Genomic DNA, 12549 nt, shown 5'->3' on the forward strand with positions numbered 1-12549 from the left:
CGAAATTATAATTTTATTCTCAATATTGTTGTCACCAAGCGGCGAGTTTGCTGTTGCGGCCAATTGCTAAGCTCTAGAGGGGCAGTGCGCACCAGCATGAGGTGTCACTTAGCCGCAACGAATTTCGTATTCGAAAATTTTTAAAATATATTTAAAAAATCGACAAAACATCTTATTTCCCCTCCATTTTCTGGCCCTCCTTTGTCTCGGTCTCAGTCTGAGTCTCCACCTCTCTCCCCTCCGGAGCTCAGGCCTCAAGCTCCATTCACTTCAAGTTCCACTTCACACCTTCAGACCTTTCCAATGTTCCTCCCAAAACCTCATTTTGCCGATCAGTTCCATGGAAACATGATCCCTGACGCCGGAGAAGTTTTCTTCTCAACTTCTTGATTTCTTGTTTTTTTATGCCACCGGAGAGTAGTTCTAGGTTTTTGCGAGCGTAAATTGTTTGGATAATGCCGACGAATACATCAAAATCGGAGAAGCGCGACAATGTGAAGCAGCTTCGGCGGGACCCCTATGAGGTTCTCGGCGTCTCTCTGAACTCAACAGATCAAGAAATTAAAACTGCTTACCGGAAATTGGCACTCAAGTATGTTTAAATGTTTCTTCCACTGTGAGGTTTATTCTTGCGCCTGAAGTAAGCTTCGGGGCTTTTAGATAATTAACTTGCTGTTCACTGTGGAGTCTGAAATTTTTTGAGAATGTACCTTTTTTTTTTTTTTTATGTTTGAGATTTGTAGGCGTGGTAATCACTTTTCTTGGATTCTAAGTTCGACAGGGTAGACATGAGGTAATTGGAGGGATGCAAAAGGGAAAAGATATTAAGGACGCACGACGCGATGCAAATGTTAGAGCATTCATCAAAGCTTCTTTCCGCTGATCTCGTAGATTTTTAATTAATTTCAGGGTGTCATGAACTAAGAATGTCGGTATATCTTCTTTCGAGATAACTGGAATGTAGTGTTCATATCTTAAATTTTTGCTGAGTGAAAATACGTAGGGATAAGATTGGGGCAGGGCTTATATTTTGTTGGAAACCAGACAACTAAGCTTTTGTGGCATTTATTGTTTGAATATGCTTTTTTTTTTTTCATTTGTTGCTAAAATATTGATGTAGAGAACAAAATTAAGAAATTGTTCATTCCTTTTGCAGATATCATCCTGACAAGAATGCTAATGATCCCAAAGCAGCGGATATGTTCAAAGAGGCCACCTTTTCATATAATATCTTGTCAGATCCTGAAAAACGCCGTCAGTATGACTCTTCTGGTTTTGAGGTGATTGAAATTGTGTTTGGGTATTAAGCATCATGAAATTATGGGGGTCATCAGCCTTTCCAGATTTAAATTTTTCATCAATTTTGAAGACCCCCATACATCATTTTTTATCTAGTTTTGACATGGAATGCTAATGATATAATCTCATGATTCGGTGTAGGCTGTTGAATCAGATAACCAAGACTTGGAGTTGGATCTTTCGAGTTTAGGTGCTGTGAATACAATGTTTGCAGCACTTTTTAGGTGAGGAAAAAAAAAATTGTCTGCCCGTTCATGCTGTTGTTTCTCTAGTTTAGCTCTAAGGAGTTTGGCTCTAACGAGCAATTTCCTTGTTTTGAATGCTCCCCTTCTCTGCTGTTTTTACGACCTCTCCTCAATGATCTTCAATTGTGTCAGTAAACTTGGGGTGCCAATTAAGACAACTGTATCAGCAACCGTTTTGGAAGAGGCACTTAATGGGGCAGTGATCATTCATCCACTTCCATTGGGGCTGCCTATATCTAAAAGGGTGAGCTTTTTTCTCATTCAATTTCTTGTGGCCTTCTTAATTCACAGTTGTCTCTTATTAAATTTTTGTTGATATCATCTGATAGGTTGAGAAGCAATGTGCTCACTTTTATTCAGTTACATTATCAGAAGAAGAAGCACAGGTTGGATTTGTTTGCCGAGTGCAATCATCAGACAAAAGCAAGTTCAAGGTTACGATTTAAATCGCTATATAATCATTCCTGTTAAGATTGCATGCCATCTACTTTAAATCTGATGATCTTAAGATTTTTCGTCGTTCCACATTGATACTCCCCCCCCTCCCAAACCAAACTCCATGAAGATATGTGAAATTTGTTTATATTTTTACAATATTAATATGTTTGAATTCCACAGTTACTATATTTTGATCAAGAAGAGACTGGTGGACTAAGTCTTGCACTCCAGGTATTAAGTTTTTCCTGTGTCAGTTTGAGAGGGAGGAACTGATTCTCTTTTTTCCTCGGAATGACTTCTGATTCATTTTGGTAGTTTGGTTGATTATTGGAGTTAGTGCCTTTCTTGTAATTTCTGCACGCTTTTTCTTTTTTTCAAACCTTCTAGCGAAATTTGTTGAAGTTTACTCAATTCTTGTTGTAGGAAGACAGTGCAAAAGCAGGGAGGGTAACTTCTGCGGGAATGTATTTTCTTGGGTTTCCTGTTTATCAGTTGGATCAAACCATGAATTCAGTACGTGGTTATCGTAAAAGGATATATTCACTTAAAAATTTGTCACTTTTGTTTTAATTATGATAATTTGATTCTTGGACCTTTTTGCAGACAGCTGCTGCTAAGGATCCTGATGCATCATTTTTCAGAAAGCTAGATGGGTTCCGACCATGTGAATTAACAGAACTAAAGGCCGGTACTCATGTATTTGCCGTTTATGGTATGTGCATACTTCTGAGCTCAGTGGTGATTATTATATTTCTTGATTGTAATTATAGTATATAGGAACTGAATATTATATGCTGTCAAAATTTCTTACAGGTGACAATTTTTTCAGAAGTGCAAGCTACACTATAGAAGGTTTATGTGCTGCGCCTTTTAGTCAAGAAAAAGAAAATCTGAGAAGTGTAGAAGACCAAATTTTATCTAAAAGGGCGGGCCTAACGAATTTTGAGTCTGAATACCGAGAGGTCAGGACTTGGACACAAGCAGGGTATATGGATGTAACTACATTTCATCAAAGCTCACGTTTTTCATTAAATCTTGATAGGTTCTGGCACAATTTACAGAGATGACAAGTAGATATACACAAGAAATGCAAGCGGTAGGTTTGTCTTTGATGAGATTAGGGTTTCCTAATCAACATACCTTTCCTTCTCTTTTCTCCGGGCTGAAATCCACTGAATTTTTGTTTATTCTTCATTCTTGGTGAAGATTGATGAGCTACTTAAGCAAAGGAATGAAATACGTGCATCATATACTGTTGCTCCATTAAAACGAAGTATGACGAAGAGGAAGAGTAAAAGTTCTTCCAAGGAGGAACAAGAAGGTGGCCAAGCAAGAGAGAAGAGATATACAAGGGAACGACTGAGGAAGAAGAAATGGTATAACATCCACTTAAAAGCTGATAAGAGAAAAGCTTGCTAGGGTAAGAAGCAGGGTATAAACAAATTCTTTTATCACTCCATGTTGAATCTAGTACGGAATTAATATTGTCGAAATTATCTGTACTCTGAATGCGAAAGAGAAACTAAGTCAGGTGGTCTGTATTCTTCTTTGTATTGGCATTTTGAATGGGTAAGAGGAAGGATATGCCAAAGCAACGGCTAACTGTTGGAAGACAGTTTCATTAAGAGTTCCATCTCTAAAGCATGCCAAGGGTGATATCTCATTGTGTGTGTAAAATTCTTTTCTACCACATAGCTTTTGTTAGCTCATCAGCATTTATAGTTGTAAATGGTTCGAGCCAGCTGTGTTCCGTGCAGAATAGAAGCATGTTTGGTTTCATGTTGAATTGATTGAGTCAACTTGGTTGAGCTGCAACCATATTTGCTGTGATATGCACCTCAAATTAAAGCAAGCATGTCATTCCAGTCAACTTGTTAAGCTGTAACCATATTTGCTGTGATATGCATTTCAAATAAAAGCAAGCAATTTCGTAAATGCCAAAATTTGACTGCTTGTTTTACTTACAAAAAATAAAATCAGAATAGATGTGGAAGCCTGGAAGGTCACTTCGTGCACGCGGACTACCCTAAGCTTTAATTCTTTACAGGATTTTTTTTTTTAAAAAAAAGTCAAATACAAACACTCACACATGCACCTACTCCCCAAAGGCTATTGACAATTCTTTACAAGTCTGCTCAATTCATTTTTGAACCAAAATTTTAATATAAATCTTTATGATGTTAGATATTAACCATGTATGCGTGGATGTAAGGATGCATGGATACATGTATCTTCAAAACTTTTTTTTTTTATGTAAATAATATAAATAAGGGAAAATGACAGAGAAGTTTTAACTTAAATCCTAAGTTTTATAAATTCGTCTCTCAATTTTGTAAGTTAGTTGTAACGAATTTGCAATTTATTTTTAAAATTTTAATATGAATGAAGAGTAAAAAAATTTATTTTTTTGTTAAAATTTGGAATACAAGTTACAAATTTATCATAATAAATTATAAAATTAAGAACTTAACTTGTAAATTTTAAAAGTTTAGGATTTGAGACCTAAAGGGACCTCATCATTCTCCCTATAAATGATCAGGCCACTTTTTTAGGCCAACATATAATGGGTTGCAGTTTCCACTTAGCAAAACAATTAAGATGGTTATATATTTAAGAGAATGATAGTAAGGGCCTTTAGAAAATAAGAAATAGCTGAAAACAATTGAAAGTTGATTCAAACACAACTACATGTTTATCAACTTATTTATGCATAGATAAATTTTCAATTTTTTAGGCTCCCACTGTCATTTTATCTATCATAAGGCTTTCTCTGCCATTTTTCCTAGATTTTGTTTGGGCAAAAAAAAAAAAAAGTGGTTAGATCTTTCTCTCTCTCTATCTCTCTCGTTTTTCATCAATTCAAAGTTGGCTGATCCACTATACATTAGGTTCAATTTGATTACTAGAAAGAAATGAAATGAAATTGATTAAAAAAATCAAAATAAAAATAGACTAAGCCATTCTTCCTTCTTATGATAAGTATAATAAAAACTCATTAATATATATTACAAATGTAAAAATCATGATAACCTTTACAAATATCATGAATCATGATTTTCAACCCTATAAATTAATTACCTCTCTCTCTCTCTTGTGAATGTAGGTCCATTTGCTTACTAGAAATGAATGGAATGGAATGGAATAAATTGAAAAATAAATGTAAAAATAATATAATCAAAGGAGATAGGTGAACATATTCATAAAGGGGAAGGATAATTTAGTTTATAAGGTTGAAAATCATGATTCATAAAATTTTTGGAGGGTATGATGATTCTCACATTTGTAATATACATTAATGAGTTTTATCATGCTTACTATGAGGGGAAAGGTTATTTAATTCATTTTTATTTTCAATCCATTATATTTCATTTCTTTCTAATAATCAAACTGGACTGTAATTCACCTATCCTTTTTTATCATTTTACTTTTACTTTTATTTTTATTTTTTCAATTCATTATATTTCAACCTTTTCTGGTAACCAATCGATACCTTAACAATATCTCAACTTCCGTGGAACTGAACCCACTGGGAGTGAATCAAGAATGAATGAGTGATTAGATTCTTCATCTTCTCTTTATCAGTCCCGTCTTAAAATCATCAATCACCTTCAACAAGCCAAAATTTGCGCACAGGCCCCCCCCCCAAAAAAAAAAGATTTTTCCTACCTTAACATCCTACTTTAGCAAGCTAAAAGCAACTCAATTTTTTTTCAAATAAGGTAAAAAATTTGAACATTGTGGATGGAAAAAATTACACTACAAAACTACCCCTAATTATTCTCAATAATGTTTAAATTTAATTTAGTAGTGTTGGATATCATAAAACTTTATTTAAAAAAAAAACAGAGAGACCTTTGACTCGTGACCCCTGTCCAAGAGTTCCAAACTAATCAGTTGCTTTGCCCAAAAAAATGAACTTACCAATCTTTCACATCTGTATGATTGGCATCAGACCAGACCATTTAAGTAACAAAACCACCTTCGTCATCAGAATATGTGTATATGTAGAGAGAGAGACAGAGAGAGAGAGAAATAAGAATGCATACACATAAGAATAAGATAACATTGATCCACTGCACAGTAGATGAATACATCCAAGAATACACAAGGACACAACGTAGGCAGATCCCAGTATTGTTCGAAAACCTCAATTAAACAAGCATACATATGAAGAATACATAATATATGTATATATATATATAACGGAGGATCTTTCGAGAGACAAATTGAAGAAGTTGCATAAAAAGAATGAATGACGAGGACCTAGATTCATCACCAGTCCCTTACAAACAGAAGCGAGAGCACAAAAGGAACAAATCCAGCAATCAGAGGATAAGTAGTAAAGCTTCTTGAAGACGAAACAGACGGTGGTTCTGGTTGAGGAGACGGAGAACCATGATCCTCCCCATCGTGAGCTCCAACAACAGCCACCAAAACTATGATATAAGCTGCCACCACTGTGAATCTCACCAGCCAAGACGAAGACCATGCCATGTTTTGTTTGAGTTGTATGTTTTTCTGATTATGCTTTTCTGGTCTCGTCTGAATAACACAAGTCGATAAATATACACTAATATATAGTAGCAAAGGATATACGTTATTTTAACTTGGCCATGAGCTGGCAGACGATTCTTTTATATGAAGACGTCATTGTACTGAACATTTGTGTTGTACTACTACATATGGTGTACTGATTAATGATATTTAATTACAATTAATGTACATTTCATGCATTTTTTAATTGAAAGGAATAATCAAAGCTTTCGTGTCCAACGTCACCAAGAGTTGTGGCCTTAAAATAAGACCAAGAGTTAATGGCTTTTTGAGAGTAAAAGGAGTATTTTATTGCATTTTAAATTTATTATATTAAGTTGGGGTTAAATTTTGGTTTGTAGGGGGCAAATTTTATCCTTCTTGATCGTTATTTCAATGGTACAGAAATTTATTTATTTTTTTATTTTCATGACTACTCATTTTCTCTGCTATGTCAATCATTACTGCCATTTCTACTGAATATTGAATCTTTTGTATGACTACAGATTAAAAAAAAAAATGATGCCCTGGTGGTTATTGCAAATTATCAAATTTCATTTTTGTGTAAATAAATTATGATATGATGCACACACATAGAGAGAGAGAGAGAGAGAGAGAGAGAGAGAGAGAGATATATATATATATATATATATATAAGTATGTTCAAATACATGGAAGATGCATTTTTTGGGGTTGCATTTTCCTCTTTTTGGCGTGATGAACCACACACGCACACCTCAGAAGATTAAAATACCTGCAATTATGTTCGGTCAATGATAATGTGATAGTAATGCAAATTAATTACACGAAAAGTTTTTCAACCCTTTCATTGTGATATTTTAGGGAATTGATTCTTGTAATATAAAACCGACCTGAATTTTTAAAACGAGGGCATATAATTATATTTATCAACCTTCATAGTTGCTTCAATTGAAAGATACAGCTGACCTATATTTAAAAAAAAAAAAATCGAAAGATGCCTATTCCAGAAATGAATAGATAATGTTCTGGTCAAATGACCTTAATTACAATGTATATAGACAAAGTCCACCAAATACTTAGTCCGCTTACACACACACACACACACACACACACACACGCCATTGTTTTATGCATTGTTACTCGTTGGTCCTTTTGTAGAGCTAAGTAAATAACACGGGTCAATGTTGGGCCAAAACAAAAATACGGGTTAATATTAAAATATATGAAACATTTACAGTCAATGTATCCAAAAATCAGAGACGGATCCAGACTCTCATTTATGGGGGCCAATTACAATTAATTTTTGACAGTTAAAATTGTAAGTGTAAAGAAATACAAGAATTGGCAGCGGACATTAATCCCTTCCTGTTAAATTAATTAACTAGTCGATTAATACCTCCAATATTAAATGTAGGGGCTGACTAATTAGATGTTTGTTTTGGTTCTAAATGCAAGATATCAATCTGCTTCGCATCCCGTCTTTATTTTTATTTTTTTTTCCAAATCATATCTATAATTAGATTCTTAAATAATATATAAATTATGTTGATAATATTAATTCTAATATAAACGACTAACAGAAGGAGTATTTTAGAAACACTAGTACACGTTCTTCTATAAATAGTTAAATTTAATTTCCCTTAATTTTTACGAATGATTTCAGAATTTTTAATCCATTTCAAACTAATTGCTATAGAACTAATGTTTTTTTACTATATGTTACTTAATTTCAAGATACAACTATAATATGTTCTGACCAATCAAACAAATGACTCCATGGCCCAATGGATAAGGCGCTGGTCTACGGAACCAGAGATTCTGGGTTCGATCCCCAGTGGAGTCGTTAAACAACGTTTTATTTTGGTGACTACAATTCATTTCTGTCAACGTTTCTAAGCCATTGACCAAAAAATAATAATAATAATAATAACAAAAAGCTTATTCTATTGGGCTAGGCCCGACACTAAACAGCCTTTTTCAGACGAATGAACTAAGTTTTTATCTTCGCTGAGCTTTCGCTTCGTCTGCGGAAATTTTTGTTTGATTTGTGTTTCCATGATAGACATTGTTTTCATCAGGAGGAGGGTCTCTCCTTTTCCTTCCCTCCTTTTTTCTCTACTTCTCAAATCTTCACCATTCATTATCATTTTATCAAATAATTTTTTTAAATTATAGAATGAATGAAGGGTAAAAATGAGAAAAGTGGAGGGAAAAGGACAGAGAGAAAAAGAGACTCCTCTCCCATTTTTATCAGTTCCATATCACATAAGCCTTGCAAAATAGTGGTTTAGACCTCTTAATATTATTTCAGAATTCAATTCTTGAAAACGTACATAAAGAGCATCACTTGGGAAAAAAATCTTTTTAATTATGCTTAAATTTTTTGAAGGATTAATCTCAAGCCCCCAGTGGTCATTTTTACCAACTTTATTAATATCAATACAATAAAAGTATAAGAATAGAAGTAAGTAAAATTTCAAACATAACTCTTAAATAAAAAACAAAGAGTAAAAAAAATAAAATAATATTATTTTTCTACTTCTCTTTTACTTTTCAAGGGCGTTTTAAAAATTTAAAACAAAACAATATCATCGGCTAATGACTTATAAAATGAACCATATTATGTTTCTAGAAGGTGTTTAATATATAGGGCCAGAGGGAGTATATTATGTAAATTATTTGCTTTTAAATGTATGAAAATCTGAATGGCATACATTATTCAAAGTAATAGCCATTATTTTAAGATCTATTTGGGTATCACATATTTGGCTTTTGGAATGTGCTTTGATATTTTCTAAAAATCAAGTGTTGTATGGATAAAAATTTGGGAATAAAAGTGCTTTTTAAAAGTATATTTTAAATGTTAAAAGTCCATCTTATAAAAGCTCACTAGGGTTACTTTTGCATTTGGAAAAACTAGTCGAGCATGTGATGAGATATGTAAATTTTCTAAACTTCCTATATTACACTTGTTCTTTATAAATTATTACAAACCACAAAAACCACATATAACTCTAGCTTCTTGTGTTTTGGTCAAAAAAAAAAAAAAACTCTAGCTTCTTGTGTTATTTCCATTGTCATTTCACCAGTGCTCCAACAAGAAAAGAATAAATTATTTTCATATTAAAAAATAATTTTTTTATACTTTGATATTTAAAAATTATTTATACATCTTTATTATGTATATTATTCAGCATATAAATTTTTATATTATTTTATTATATATATTATTAATCATTTTAAATTTTATACCATTGTTTATATATTTTTAATAAATAAAATTATGCATAACAAAAATTACATATAATAAATTCTATATGTCTTTTTTAGTAACTATACATTCAAAATTATTTTTCATTGTATATCATCCAAACATTTATAATAGAGCACTCCTTGAAATTTTTTATCATATTTTTAAAATATTTTTAATATATTACATTTATATAATAAAAATTATAAATCATTATAAATCAATATCCTTTTTGATAATTGTATATTTAAAAGTACATTTCACTATATAAAATCTAAATAACTTTTAGTTTATCAAATTTATTTTTAAAAAAATATATCCAAACACAAACTTTATTACAGTAACTGACTTTCACTGAACTAACTTTTATCAAATAAACTTTTAAAAAGTAAACTTATGATAAATTGAAAATCAAACACACACTAAATATGCCATATTGTTTTCCAAAATAGTCTCTCTATTCAAAAATGTAAGGTATTTTTTTAGGAGTTGGATGTTTAAAAATGTAAGATATTTTTAGTCTTTCGACGTGTAATCATTATTTTTTTTTCAAAAGTACCCCTATTAATAATAATTTTATATTTATTGTAGGGTGTTTAATAGGAGTAAATATGAAAAAATAGGGTTAGTTAAAAAGTAAATAATCACTTTATTAGGGGGTGAGATTCGATTAAAAATACTTTATATTTTTTAATGGAGAGAGTAACTTTGATTTATATCGAGAATCTAACCTGTGCTTTTATAATATATTTTTTTGGGGAATATAATGCTCCAATTCTTCTTAATTAATTACCAAGGAACTTGAATAGAGGAACTCGCATAATGACGTGCATGTACGTACAGAAAATATTAGCCTCTAACTTCATTTTCAAAATAACAATAATAATAATAATAATAATAATGAAAAAGGAAAATAAAAAAATTGGCCTTCCAAAGTGGGTGGCTTCAACATATACTAGGAAAGCCACAAATTTAATGGCTCAAATAGAAGATTATATTCCCCCATTTATGTGTGTCTCCGGACACCCTGTGGGGTTCTCACCGGCCTATCCCCGTCGGCCTATCCCCACACACAAACACAACACTCCAAACGAATAAAATCTCTTCAAAGTTTTTTTTTTAAATATTATTTGTCTTATAGTTTATTTGTCTTGCGACCAACCATAAACTATTGTTAATAACAACATGTATAATAAATGATTACAACATAGGCCAATAAATTAGTGGACTAATTTCCTAGGCACACTGACATCTGATAGAGCGAAAAGATGGAAAAGCCAAAAACAAAACTGACAGCAAAGAAAAGGGATAAAACGGAATAAACAGACTTGAATGAAAACCATTAAAAAACAAAAAAAAAGAACACATAACGAACAAAACAGAAAGTGGTGACGATAATGGTAAGACCCTTCGATGAACAACTCCATAAAAGAACAACACACTCGAGAAAACTACAGGAATGGTTACTGATTGGCTAACACAAACATGTAAATTTATTTAATAAACTCTGGAATGTGGACCATCTGATGGCAACGGATTTATCTATTCTTTTTTTTTTTTTGGTACAGGGATTAGTTCATTTTGTCTTTTATGGTAATTAAAAATGGCAGCTATAAGCAGTGACGACATCAACATCTCTTGACGTCTCCAAGTTGAGGTGTTTCATTTCGCTTGTAAACTTGCCGTGTCTTCTCTCTTTCACTCTCCATTTTTTGCTACCAATTTTAAGACGTAAATTAACATTCAACGCAAACCTCATTCATACGTACTCTTGTTCTTATAAAGTTATCGTCAGCTTATTATCCCTCTCAGTTAACGCAAACCTATTTTTGGTGCCATCTGCCACTTTGTCTTCAATTTACAGATCTATAGTCTAATTTTATTTATGAACAATGAAATCTCAATACTAATTTTATTTAAGAAAATTTATTATGAATTTCTAAATAAAATTTGAAACTTAATAATTTCTCATGAGATCATGTTCATAAATAAAATTAGGACATAGGATTACAGATCATAGCAGATGGAATTGTCGATTCAAGAAAGTAAATTGCAATCTCTGGAGCTAAATAAGTAATCGCATAATTTTTAAAATAGTGTTTTTTTATTAAAAATTTTGTATTCTAACATTAAATTGAGAAACTTTGTGGGCAAATCAAAGTGAATGGAGTTATAAATTTCAAAAAAAATAAGTCATAAACTTGTAAGTATAAAATTTTATCATAGTTACGAATAATATTAGAGTCTTTTTCAATATATAAAAAAAATTAATTAAGTCTCTGAAATTTGTTAGGATTTTAGTGAGAGAAAATGGTTCTTTTGAAATTTAACCATGATTCTCTAATAGCTCTTTTGGTTCAATTCATTGCATAAAGATTACATATAATCCTAATGCATTTTAGAGATTTAATGCGTTTGGTTTGGCCTATGTAATGTAAAAGGGATTATATTATGTAATCATGATTCTTTTAAATGCTGCATCCGGATTACATAATAAGACCCCATGAAAGGAAATGCAGACCTCTTGTAATCCATGAGAAAAGATATTATTGCCCATAAAAAAAATCAACCTAATATTTTGACCCTTCTCCACCATCTCCACTGCCGCCGACCTTCACCACTTTCTCCAGTAGCTTCGTTGTTCTTCACTACTCACCACCATGTTCGGCAACATCGTCGGCCATAGTAGGGGGTGAGATTGATGAACCTTTTAATCGAAGAGATCTTTGCACCATCAATCTCCTTCATGATGGGTGCTGTCCAGAAGATCTTCTTCATGGTGGTCATCGTGCTCGGCACTAT

General features: G+C 32.2%; 1 protein-coding gene and 1 non-coding gene across 2 annotated transcripts; both read left to right on the top strand.

Annotated features, from left to right (window-relative positions):
* Window positions 1-221: 221 nt before the first annotated feature.
* Window positions 222-3711, top strand: LOC129312005 (chaperone protein dnaJ 16-like). Its single transcript, XM_054954540.1, has 11 exons — window positions 222-592; window positions 1157-1280; window positions 1441-1523; window positions 1677-1788; window positions 1874-1978; window positions 2163-2213; window positions 2406-2495; window positions 2586-2694; window positions 2796-2944; window positions 3025-3078; window positions 3189-3711. The coding sequence occupies exons 1-11, from the start codon at window positions 456-458 to the stop codon at window positions 3399-3401; spliced, it is 1227 nt and encodes a 408-aa protein (XP_054810515.1). The 5' UTR covers window positions 222-455; the 3' UTR covers window positions 3402-3711.
* Window positions 3712-8267: 4556 nt separating this feature from the next.
* TRNAR-ACG (transfer RNA arginine (anticodon ACG)) lies at window positions 8268-8340 on the top strand. Its single transcript has one exon. It is a non-coding gene; the product is annotated as a tRNA-Arg (tRNA).
* The last annotated feature ends 4209 nt before the right edge of the window (window positions 8341-12549 follow it).

This window comes from Prosopis cineraria, unplaced genomic scaffold (assembly GCF_029017545.1).
Source record: "Prosopis cineraria cultivar Desert tree isolate PC_DT_omini unplaced genomic scaffold, ASM2901754v1 PC5, whole genome shotgun sequence".
Taxonomy (NCBI): domain Eukaryota; kingdom Viridiplantae; phylum Streptophyta; class Magnoliopsida; order Fabales; family Fabaceae; genus Prosopis; species Prosopis cineraria.